General features: G+C 46.1%; 1 protein-coding gene across 1 annotated transcript; it reads right to left on the bottom strand.

The window, feature by feature from the left end:
- Positions 1-6: 6 nt before the first annotated feature.
- Positions 7-3,775, bottom strand: LOC106804865 (monomeric sarcosine oxidase-like). The gene is made up of 9 exons (XM_014806267.1): positions 3,461-3,775; positions 3,056-3,125; positions 2,771-2,827; positions 2,359-2,493; positions 1,813-2,026; positions 1,270-1,436; positions 771-954; positions 392-525; positions 7-218 (listed from the first exon to the last, which is right to left on the bottom strand). The coding sequence occupies exons 1-9, from the start codon at positions 3,561-3,563 to the stop codon at positions 59-61; spliced, it is 1,224 nt and encodes a 407-aa protein (XP_014661753.1). The 5' UTR covers positions 3,564-3,775; the 3' UTR covers positions 7-58.
- Positions 3,776-13,081: the final 9,306 nt, after the last annotated feature.

Below are 13,081 nucleotides of genomic sequence, written 5' to 3'. Positions count from 1 at the left end.
TATCTTCAGTGGATCCCATATATTAATGTGGAATTTTCTAGATTCCAACTTAGTCGCCTTACAATTTCGATTTTTGCTCTTCTACTGCCATGTGATGCTGAGCTTTAAATGTTGGATCCGTTATCGCACGTCTGCGCAGACCGAATCCGGATATGTCATAGTTGGTGCTGCCATCTATTGCCAACTCGCTCAGAATTTTGCCAAGTATAGATGCAAACCTGGAACACATAAATTATTTAGACTAGAATGGGTATTACCTTAAATCATATACAACATTGTACAACTGTGATGAGGGGTTTAACTTGCTAAAGTTAAGTTACACGTGTAACGAAATTTCTGTGAATTCGATGCCAGAAGCTCCAACTGTGCTACGAGATGGAGAACAACTTACTTATAAGCGTGCCCAGCTCCACAACACACTACTATTTGATGCCTCCCCTCTCTTGCTAGGGTGTCAACCACAAAGTGTCTGTCACGCGTCATGGTGTACAGACATGTCTTGCTATATAGCATGGGACCCTCTGCCTATATATGTCAACCAGATGCAATCATTGTGAGGATTAGGAAGTCGCTTATAAACCGTAATTTTCTTCTTCGTTTCCAAGTCACACGTGAACAATATAAACTAATTAAACCTGCTTGGTACTGCCTTTTGTAATGATGCACAACGACAGTAAATTGAAGCAAACCACTCATCCAAACATTTTCACACAAGGGACAGCTAGCAGTGTATTTCTTCAAGCACAAGCTGTAATGAGTATACAGCCTACCTTCGGCATGAATCTGCGCACGAAGTCCAGACACGTCTGCTCACGTTTCGAGTCGGGAGTAAAGGATCTGGTTTCTGCGCTGACTGTTGGTCCATCAGCATCGAGACCTACCTTCATGCCAGTGTTGCCGTGAATCGGTATGCCGTACACGTCTTTCTCGCCGATATATATGAATATAGGAAACCTGCATTCGGTAGTTTTGCACCGATTGTTCATTGTTACGACTGTAAGTAATTAATTGCCCGGCAGTGAAATTCTTCCTGCATAAATTCGCCATACATACAGCGTGACCGCTAAGTAAATCTATTCGCTATTATCTTTACTCGGATCCAAGATTGGCAAGAACAATTAAAGTTAAAAGTGATCTAAAAATATATGCACCTCTAAATGCATAACTTTCAAGTGAGAAAAGCACAGGCCAAGGTCAACGAGAAAATGTCTACATGCACCATCTACCATGGCGGTGCTCAGCAATCAGAAAGAAGACTGAACTACTAACTGGCTCTTTGTGTACAGTTTCATATTGGGCGTAGCAAAGTAGGTGACTTGCTCCTGGGTCACAGAGACGGGAATGTGAATGCCAACAGTGCCAAGAACGTTGTTGATCCATGCACCAGCAGTAATGATAACTCGTCTGCAACGGAACTGCCCCCTGGTGGTGAACACCTGTTACAAGAGTAAGTAGGTTATAAACTGTCTCGTTTCTCTGTGAAGTAGAAGCGGCACTGACAAATTATGTAGCCATCTCTACATTTGTAATTTATAAATTTAATACTAAAGTATGCCTCAAACTGTATTGACCTCTAGATCCCCTGAGATTTGCAAATATTATTATTGGTTTAACTCACCTTGCGAGCAACTGTTTAACATCGTAATCTAACTCCAAATGTAGCCTACTACAAACGCTTAGGCACAGCAAGATTTAAAATTTGCAATTAATTTTCACGGCAACAAAGCGCATAGCGCTCTATACTATTATATTGTTGTTATGCGACCACATTTCCTCACGTTGTATGAATTGGTTATTCAGGTATAGCCGCACCTTTGCCTCGCCAGAAGGCAGCGTGTCGATCTTCAGCACGGGGCAGGAATCAATCACCGTTGCCCCGTGTGCCTGCGCTAGCTGTATGTGGGTGGCATTGCCGACGGCAGCATCCACGAGGCCAGCTGTCGGCTCGTATAAGCCCACCACGTCCGAACCCATCGCAAAGCCAGGAAATCGTGCTGTTATCTGCTGTCCAGAGACCCTCTCAAACCTGCAGGATTCCTAATGAAGCTATAACCACTCACACACTCTATGGATAGAAGCAGAAGTTTTTAGGACACAAACTGTCGACGGCATATCGAGATGATAAAAGCCGACGTCTCGTTACCGCAATACGTTACACAACCGCTATATATCAATGCACGATTGTCTACGCTATAAGGGGGCTGCAATTTTTGCGCACGCACGCACGCACGAGCACATTATGAACCATTGCGTGTTTCACCGCGTTGTGCGCGGACAGGGGCATATAATAAACGGTGTTACTCGCCGCACACATAGCACCTCGCTCAGTGAGAACGGCGATTATATTTGGAGACTTACGCAATATGTTCTGCCTTTGCGGCAGCTGCATACTTCTCGAGACCAGATTCTCCAGGCGTGCCCTTCACGGCAAACTGCACACCGCCGGTCTTATAAAGGATCTGCAGGCCAGATTCGGCCTCCACCTCCTCCCAGCTTCAGGCGAACAAACAATGTTTAACTCGCCACGTCAGTTAGATAACCACTTTGCTGTGGATGGTATTTGTTAAATGCACTTAAACAACAAATTTCACTTCAATTTTCACATTAATTTTCACTTTAAATTTTAAACAGTCAAATTTCACTTCGAAAAAAGGTCTGTGTACCTTCGTGCCCTGTCTTTGATAATCACTTGTATGATTCTATTCATGCAGTATTATTTTACTATCGTTAGCAATAATTAACTACGTGAATTCGATGATTTCTAACATACCATTTATAAGCTTCCTTCACAAGTTTCGTATACTTGGTGTCATGGTACATCATTCGACTATAAGGACAAGTATGCACGATTCAGCAAGTAATTGTATCAATTACTTTACCTGTATACACGTGCTTTAGCCATAAATCAAACTGCTGACAATGCTGACTATTTACCTCTAATCGTTCAAATGAAAGTCCCCTTACACTTGTGATGTACTTTTAGAAACCAGCAGTGAAATTGATGATTAAGTAAATAGTAGTCATGTACGTATATAGACATTTTATAAATGCTCACATTATACGAGAGTAATCTTGTGATCCACCATTATCATGACCTAGTTTAAATTGTTCTAGCCCTAAAACATCTGAAAATAATGAATACACACTATAAATAATTATCAAGAATAAAATGCGCTATTTTTATTCAAGTTTTGTTTTTAGTTCTTATATTTCATTTCATGCGTTGTTATTTTACTCACAAACAAGTGACGTTTTTGGGTTGTAACCAATTTAATCTTTATTATAATTTCATTATAATTCTCTATTATAAATCATCCCTTCCGAACTGTGAGGGGCTCTTACATTCTTACATGGGAACCCCATTTGCCTACTAGGCTATATTAATAAATCGGCTCTGACAGTTTACCTGGTAATCTGCTGGGGGTGAAATTTTTAAATAAATAAAAAATTTTAAACTCACCAACCCCTTTACGAGTAGACAGCCAGTATAGAGTTGCACTTCCAATGCCACCACAGCCAACCACAATATACTCATAGTATTTCTCTGTAGCAGAAGACGCCATTCTATTGCACACTTCTTGTTCCAATGATCGCTAACTGAAAATGTTGCGCGAGATATGTTACAATCGTTATCTGCACATATTAAGTTATACAACGCAAGTATTGTAGTCTGTACACCATGCAGGGCCTGACTGGCGATCGGGAGCACCGGGAGTTTTCCCGTTGGCCTGGCCTGCTAAGTGGCCTGCCCCCAAAAAAATAATGTTACATTTAATTAATTTTCCTGGTGGGGGAGTCCCGGGACCCCCAGTCCCCCGCTTAAAAAGTGGCCTGACTGGGGGGCTATATTTCGCGCTATATTTCCCGGTCCGGCCCTGCAGCTGTACACAGTAACTGAAATTGCTGCATCACTGCCATCAGCTCACTCAGAGCAACGTTGGTATAATGTCGTCTTCTGGACACAAACGCAGCAATATCTAACCCGACTACCTGATAGTTGTTGATAGAAACACCATGAACCATTATCTATTTATACTGTATTATTATGACTATATCATTAACCTAAAATGTCATAATCTTTGCACGACACTACTCCAAAATTATAACATTTTAGACTTACGGTGTCATAACTATTTATGACATTTCAGACCGAGGGGACACATGAGTGGTACGAGAAGAATGTTCGATTGTGAAGTACTGGGAAAAGGTTCAGCAATGTAGGTATTAGGACAGTATTGCCAAATAAATACGATCCAAACGTACACAAACGACGTTCGCGAGCAACTAATCCTAAATCGCTACGAGTAAATATTGTTATACTTCAATTCGTAATAGAATACTAACTAGTATTTTTATTACCTATTCCAAAATGGAGAGACAACTAAAGCCTAGATATAGAATACAGATGTAATCTGTATTCTATATCTATGACTAAAGTAACCAGTCCAATCCACGTATGAGTTGGCATGCCGGTATAGCACGGACTTGCATGTCCGTAAGATATATTATAATATATAGCACAAGTTGACATAGCTAGCGTAATCTAAAATGATCCAGTTATCCGTTTTATTGCACATTACAGTTATTGGTACATCTAAAGGTCATGCGTAAATGCATAAATATAGGCCTATATGCTGTACACACAAGCACACACATCACACACACACACACACACACACACACACACACACACACACACACACACGCACACACACATGTAAAGAATGACTCGTTCTGTGTCACATAATAAATATGTTCTAGAATGTTCAACGACACTGAAAGAAAAAGAGAACGGAAACATGTAACACAACAATATCACAACTCCACATCCCCCCCTAGTTTGTAGCTTATAAGCTGCAAACTCATGTCTACTGTCCAGTCTCTGGAACATATTCTCTTGGCGCTCTAGCGTTCCGCTGCGATTGACGGGTAGCTGGAGGTGGATCGGCGACCTTCGGCAGGGGTGCTGCGCTCTATTCGACGAAATGTCTGAGGTTGATGTGTCGGAATCGGGTCAGCGACGTCAGGAGGCGCGTCCTGCTCTTGTCTACTCAGCGCTGGAGGCGGTTCGCCGTGCTCTGGCCGACGGGGTGCTGGAGGCGGTTCGCCATGCTCAGGTCGTTGTGCTCTGGTCGCCGTGGTACTGGCAGCGACTATGGCACTGTCAGAAGAGGGATGAGAGGCGGGTTGTGATCAGTGGGTGGCAGTGTAGCATCCTGGAAGTCTTGATCCTTGCCTGTCTCCATGACGGGGCGGAAACGACGTAGGAACTTCCTGCTGCGGGTGGTGAGGCGGCCTGATCCGGCGACTTTGATGACGTACTGGTCGTGGTCGCCCTTCTCAACGACAACGCCCGTTTTGTCCCATCACTTCGGTGAATTCCCTATCTGATTTTGAACGAACACCCGGTCTCCAACCTAGAGCAGTGGGAGATTCCAGGACCGGGCGTTTAATGCGTCGGACTGACGAACAAATCGGTCACGTAGGGCAGTTTCCTTGGCCGCCCAGGCTTCCCGCCACGACGGATGGACATCTGACGCAAGGTGGACGGTGTCGCCAAACTTCTGGAGACGCTTTGCAAACAACAGGGTGTTGCGAAGGGGTCTCCCAAACACGATCTTTGCTGGTGACTTGCCACAGTCCAGGTCGGGTGTGTTCCTGAGCTGCAAAATGGCTCGGAGGAAGCGGTCGCTGTCCAAGAGGCCCGCCAAATTAGTGTTTGATTTGAGAAGACGCTTGGCCGACTTGGCGGCTACTTCCGCCCTGCCATTCGACTGCGGGTAGTAGGCGGATGATATCCGGTGCTTAATACCCCAACCTCGTAGGAAGTCTCCAGTGGTCGAGGCAGCAAACTCTGGTCCTCCATCAGTTGACAGCTCTTCCGGAACGCCGAAGATGGCCATGAAGTTCCTGAGGCGGTCCACCAGCCCTTGGGCACTGGCTTGCTTCGAGCCGGATGGAGTGGCAAAGATCTCGACCCATCCCGAGAGGCGGTCGGCAATGACGAGATAGTGACGACCGGCGAAATTGAAGTAGTCCGCCACCACAGCTTCGAAAGGAACTGTAGGCGGGTGTGCCGGCGTCGACGGGAGACTTGCTTGCGATGGGGCGTTTCTGTTGCAGTCGTCGCAGTTTGCCTTAGCGTTACCGATGTCGAGCGTTATCCCTGGCCAGAAGACAATCGCCCTGGCGCACGCTCCATCGATGACTGGCCTTGGTGTGCAGCATGATGGTTGTCGAGGACATGGCGGCGAAGTGCTGGCGAAACGACGACGCAATCATCAAACATCACCATGCCATGCGAGAAGTAGAGGGACTCATGGTAGCGCCAGAATTGTGCGACGTGTGGGAGGTCCTTAATTGTGCTTGATGGGAAATCCGGTGACGATTGTGTCGACGAGGGACTTCATGGAGGCGTCACTCTCGGTGGCAGCGGCAATGGCTTCCCATGACAGCAATGTCACGTCCTGTGGTTCATGGTGGAAGGCCACGAGAGTTGCCTGCTCGGTGCTATCTTCGATTATGAGGCCACCTAAGTATGCAGCTAGCCCGGTGAAGTCGATGTCTCCACACTCGTCCCACCAGGCGTTCATTGGGTGACCGGCGAAGGATGACGCGATGCTGCATCGGCAGCAAGGTTGGTCTTCCCAGGTAAGTGTTCGATCTTGAAGTACCATGGCAGAGTTCTTTGCTTCAGTCAAAAGAGGCGCGTGTTGTGAATCTCGTCGAGGGTGCGATCGCCGAGTATCATCACCAGCGGCTTGTGGTCGGTCACTACCACGAGGTCATTGCAGCCCTGCATGAAGAAACGGGTTTGCTCAAGGCCCCAGGCGACTGCAAGGGCTTCGCCTTCCACCGGCGCGTAGCGCTGCTCCGCAGAAGAGAGGAAGCGGGAGCCTGCCAAAGTAATCTTCCAGCCGTCAGGGCAGCATCCAAGCAAACCGCTCGTGCAGTCGCAGCGCTGCTGTAGCAGGAAGAAGCCGATGCCACGATTGGAGAAGTCTGGTCTGAGGCACGTCCTCTTGGTGACGTCGAAGATCTCCACGCCGCGCTTGATGGCTTCTATGATGCTGATCTTGGAGGCCTCGAACGCCTCGTCAAGTTCAGGAGTCCAGACAAACTTCTGCTTGGGACTGAGATAGGGGTGGAACGGTGCTATGACGTCGCGTAGTTGGGCGTAGTTGGCTATCTAATTTACAAGGCCGAACCAGCTCCTGATGTCAGTCGTGGACGATGGTTTCGGGAAATGCCTGATAGCGTCGATGTACTTGGGGAGCGGTTTGATGGATGACTCGGAGATGCAAAAGCCTGTGAAGTCCACTGTCCTTTTAGCAAACTGGAACTTGCCAGGGTTGAGGACAATGCCAGCATTGCCCACTGTTGACAAAAACTTCATTGTGCGCCACCAGTGCTGTCCAGGGTCCTCGTCGTAGTGGACAGTGTCGTCGACGCACCCTTCTTTACGCTCAAAGTCGGAGATGATAGCATCAAACCGGCGGTTGTAACCATCGCCAGATGAGAGAAACCCTTGTGGTGCGCGAGTGTAGCGCCACCGGCCGAACGGAGTTATGAAGGTTGTAAGATGGCGGTCCGACTCACGCAAGGGGATGCTGTGGTAGCCGTTGGTAGGGTAAGTGGTCAGGAAGCGACGGGACTGCCTCGCGCTGCGGGCAGTCACACTGGTGGCTGGATGAGTCAGTGCTGCATCCAGCGTTCATTGCGCGTCGTGAAGCCGCTGATAACCTGGGAGCATCGGGCGATACGTTTCCTCGCGAGGACGGCCTGGACACGCAGCCTGGCGATGCGGTGGCCATCTTGGCGCTACCGATGCATGGGAAGTCTTTCCCGACGACGAGAAGGTCAACCATCGTGTCAAACAAAAGGAATAGACCATCAACTTGGTCACTGACGTACACCATGGTTTGGCAGGATATGGCGCTGCCGTCCGGCGCTGTACCGTCCATTCTGGCAAAGAAGGCGCCGTGTACTCTGATCCCTGACGAATTGGCCGCTTTCAGGCTCAGCGTCACTGGAGACAACGCTGACCGTGGAAATCCTGCCGTGTCGAAGTCCTTGAGCAACCAAATGTTTGACTGGGCGCCGCTGTCGGTGACGGCGTGAACTTTCGTGGAGTGGGAGCGGCCGGGAGCCTGGCTCTGACTGACGCCGACGATGCTGACGTCGATAAGGACGCGTGGGTGGTCGAGAAGCTTAGCCTGGCGCCATTCCCCAGCACGGAAGATGTGGTGCTCCAGGGTAACTATGTGGCCTTGACGGGGGCGACGGCCACGGCGATGACGGTGATTGCGCACAGGAGGCGGCGCCGTGACAGATGCGATGATAATACCGTCATTGGCATCCACTTTGATCACATTGGCCTTTGAAGGCTTTGGGACGGGAGGCGACGACGGCTGGCGTCTGCCATCATTTCTCTTGGCGCAACCTTGCTGAAAGTAGCATGGCTTGCATACTTTGTGTGGCACTGTGTTCTATCCATCCGCACTCTCGCCTTTGTGAGCTCTCTGCAGGTGCTCGTGGCAACACTTCCTGGATATGGGGAGTCGACGAACCGGGGCGCTTGAACGAAGATACAGCTGACTGTGACGTGGACGGCAGGGCATCGCGTGCCATCTCTTTGGACTCAACGAGGGCGATGACCGAGTTTATGGCGAGGCGATGCACATCAGCAGTCCCAAGAGCTTCTCGGCGGATGTCGGTGTCGGCGATGCCGGCAAGCAGCACGTTCCTCATCATCTCGACGGTGTAGTCCGCGGCAGCGGCCGTGCCGCAGGTGCACGTATAATCAGTGGTAAAGGAGCAAGTCTCCGCCTTGCCTTGAACACAAGCGGCGAAGGCCCGGAACTGTTCGCCAGGTGCCTTTCAGTGCAGTTCAGCTCTCATGACGCTGATGGCGACAGGGACGGCCGCGAAGAGACGAACAGTGGCGAGGACCTCGGTAAGACTGTGGCTGACGATCGCGGGGTCTGCCTTTAGCACCATGTCGCCGAGTAGATCCGACGCGCATTCCAACAGTTGCAGAGGCGCTGCGTTGTCGTCTATGTCTGATCCGACGCGAAAGAGTTCCCAACTTCGCAGAAAGTTGTTCCATGTAACCGGTTCAACACCGCTGTCAATACGCGGGCGCTCCATGCAAGGGGCCCTTGAGCGCGTGATCGGGGCTTGGGCGGGTCGATGCACGGCGCCTGCATGGATCTGCAGCATGACGATTGTCAGGGCATCACTAACGTATTGGGTGATGAAGTCGCACTCGACGATAGGGCACTCGAATGTAGACATCGTTCTTCAGTGACGTCATTGAACATAACGAATGACTCGTTCTGTCACATCATAAATATGTTCTAGAATGTTCAACGACACTGAAAGAGAAAGAGAACGGAAACATTTAACACAGCAATAACACAACTCCACAACACGCACGCACGCACGCACGCACGCACGCACGCACGCGCGCGCACACACACACGCACATGCGCACACACGCTCGTGCGCACGCACACACACACACGCGCGCGCGCGCGCACACACACACACGTACACATTAGCAGATGTAAAAGAAATTGTTTTCATAGTTTTTTCACTGTCACGCATGGCGTGCATGGCAAGGGACAAAAATAATATTACATTTCAACGGGCTAAATACTTATTGTTTTTCCTTGTCGATTTTCCACTTCTGTCGTGGGCACCTTGGTGTGCCTAAGGTAATTTACTACATAGTGTCTAGCATCGACGTGTTTACATTCACTGTGTGGGTAGGTTTGTAGGAGTGAAACTTGCGGTTCACTGCTTATGGTAGTTCGTAAATGTGCATAGCCATGCGTGCGACCGCGGTAATGATCTAGTGGTCTCAGCTAGGCTAATGTTAACACAACCTCCCGGCACAGAATCATTCGCGCGCAGCACATATAATAGATCATAGACTGGTATCATGTCTCTACACTTTGTTAATAGGCACGCAACAGTAGTCATCTGCTAATTGTTCACCACTTGCACTACTAAGGCAATTGCACTACTTTGTCTCTAGAAAAGGAATTTTTCTGTGGTATTATTTCATACTAGAGTGCATTAATCTGCATTTTATACGTACGGTAGATGTCCTGTGGACGTCTATAATGCATGAAAAGTAAGTCGTGTAATTGTGCCTTTATGTTATGTGACGTAGCCGTGGTGACCGGTCCACCGATTTGTGTGTGAAACGGTATCTCACCACATGCTTGAAATACACCATTTAGCTGGAAAAGGTTTCGAGTTGAGTCTGGACCTTGAATCTGTGGTTATCTAGCATGAATGAAGTGTATGCAGTGTATGCGCCCAAATTCTCTGAGTATTTAAACTTAACTTTTTAGTTATAAATGTTTATAACTTCCGTGTGATGTTTATTCACGTCTGCTGCATAGGTATGCCCTCCACTGTTGCAAAACACCTTGAGGTTATAATAAGGATGTAACGAAGCGGTGTTATATTGTTACCCTTTTCAAAATGGATTTGTTGTAGAGATGAAGAAGGAAAACTCCAAAGTCCACGCAGTTGTGTTTAGCAAATAGTATTATTGTTTCTCCGCACGCATCTGCTGGCACGCATCCGCGTGACCCGCACACTCTCGTCCGTCCCCTTTCGACCATGAACCTTCCATTTATACGTTTCTAGCTAACAAAGAAATCAATCGCGCGCGCGGACAACCAAACCCGCTGCACACATGCACAACGACTGACTTTCAACCGTTTCTCGTCTCCATCATCCATACTACATCAAACGCGCTGCCGCCGACTAACCCATTATGCAACCACCGTCGCAACATTTCTAATCACCCAACTACTATAATTTTTAACATCTGCAAACCACACTTTACAAGGATGTATTATATTGTTGTTATAGAATAGAGACAGGGAATCAGTACAATGGCACGGGATGCACTTATAGAACCGGTGAGTACAAACACCGGAATGAGGAAGCGCGGTAGTGGTGGTGGTGGTGGTGGTGGGGGGGCTTTAATTAAAGTTAATATTAGAATGAGAGAAATAGGAGATCTACATAATCATAAATATCTACTATATACATGTATTTCAGCATCCAGGACTATAAATCACTCGTGGCCAGCATGACCACGTAAAATGACGGACCTTTTTCTAGTTTCTAATGAGGACATAAAAGAACCACCCAGGCTGTAGTACACTCTAGCGGGGAACCAGCCTCTGCACGCCTATTGAGGTTGGTCTGGTGTCTAGAGCCCTGGTGCTACCGAGTGAATGAGGCATTATAACTGCATATCTATACCGATAGTTATCTACATATAGATGCACTACCTTGGCGCTATATTTCTTCTAGGGGCACAGACAAACATGTATAAGAATATAACATAACATGACATAGCGACATAACATAATATACCATAACGCAGCGCAATCCAACCCGACACGACACGACACAATACAATACAACGCATATAACGCACGCACGCCAAATATTGAATATATATATATACAAACACATTTGTTTTATATAGGCCTATCTATGTAATGACATAACTACCGATGGAGTTGAGGGGTCCCAGCTAGGGGGTTGCAATTGATATGCATATGCCCTCAAATTACTTCACTATTTACGGTTATGAAACTTCGTGGAAGCACTGAGAAATATATAACAAAACGAAACAATAAAATTGTGTAATTAGTGCTTGTTAAAAAATATCTACGAGAGACATAAGCGTGCTCTTTTGAGTGTTCTCTGTACTAGTATTAGTTTGTAATAGTATTCAGTAATAAATGCAATGCTTTTTCATTAAAATATACATGCAGAGTACTTTCACATTTTTACGTTTTTAACTTAGAATATAATTACAAACATGTTAGCAGCAATCATAAACGGAGTAACAGTCGGGAATGTTTCATTGTGAATTAGCAGGGGATATAGCAGTAGGGAATTCGTCATTGTACAAACAGGAAACAGCTATAAGCAGCTAAGAATTTATACTTTCTTATCAACGGGGTAATAGTCAGGATTTCATCATTGTGGAAACAGACAATTAAGCATACAGTAAGGAGTTTACCATTGCTCGTAAACAAAATATAGCAGCCGGGAATTCATTGTATAAACATTAAACAAGGAAGGCTAGGAAGCAGTCAGGAATATATATGAGCAGCCATGAAAGCTGCCAAGGAACATTAACAAAGAAACAACGGAACAAGGAAACAAATGAATAAACAAGGAAGCAGTCATGAACAGAAAAGCAATAAAAAACAAATATACATGAGCACTGTGAAAGATAGATGTTATTGTTACACGATTATTGTACATGTATGATATGCGCATTTCAGCTGGACACAGTTCGCACAATAGTTAAAGATATTTACCTATCTATCGACTCTATATATATATATATACTAATATATATGTACTATAATATGAAGAGCTTATTTGCAACAACTCGCCTTATGGCCATGTTTTTCAAAAAATGAGTAAACCGCACCACCAATGTTGAGTATGTGGACACATACCTCGGCTACATGTAGCAGTAATTCTTGTTTTATTGAATAAGCCTATCATTACCCATGCATAAATCATGTGACATACATCAGACACATTTCTAACAAAGCTAAAATAATGTAAATGATCGAGTGCCCACAATAATGTTTTTGTCGTTTTCTTCTCATTTCTCCAAATGCAGTTTGCTATCAAGCCTGTATACTATACTATATATCATGATATACTGATTATTATACTACTATATATACTGATACTATAGATAGATAGATAGATCTAGATAGATGAAGATAGATAGTAGATAGATAGATGGGCTATGTGATAGATTATCCAGAGTAGACTAATAACACATCATGTTTATTATCTGACTCTTAATATCAGATGTGAGTATTTAATATATGATAGATATATATATATATATATTATATATTTATTTATTTACGCACTTGATAGATATGAATTACATTATTATTCGCAGCGTTCAGCAAGTTACACGATTGCATGTGATGTCACTGAGAAACGCTATGTATACCGGCATGTCTACATAGGTAACGCAAGCCCCTTGTATTGCCATATGCGGCCT

This window comes from Priapulus caudatus, unplaced genomic scaffold (assembly GCF_000485595.1).
Source record: "Priapulus caudatus unplaced genomic scaffold, Priapulus_caudatus-5.0.1 Scaffold0, whole genome shotgun sequence".
NCBI classification, from domain to species: Eukaryota; Metazoa; Priapulida; class Priapulimorpha; order Priapulimorphida; family Priapulidae; genus Priapulus; species Priapulus caudatus.
Note: the sequence above shows the minus strand (reverse complement) of the source record. Positions and strands in the feature narration are given on the sequence as shown.

Excerpts from the sequence above, each read along its gene's own strand:
- LOC106804865 (XM_014806267.1), bottom strand. The coding sequence starts at position 3,563 with ATGGCGTCTTCTGCTACAGAGAAATACTATGAGTATATTGTGGTTGGC. Across the intron at positions 3,126-3,460 it reads GTCTACTCGTAAAGGGGTTG|ATGTTTTAGGGCTAGAACAA; the intron begins GTGAGTTTAAAA and ends CATTATTTTCAG. Across the intron at positions 1,437-1,812 it reads TGCCTTCTGGCGAGGCAAAG|GTGTTCACCACCAGGGGGCA; the intron begins GTGCGGCTATAC and ends CTCTTGTAACAG.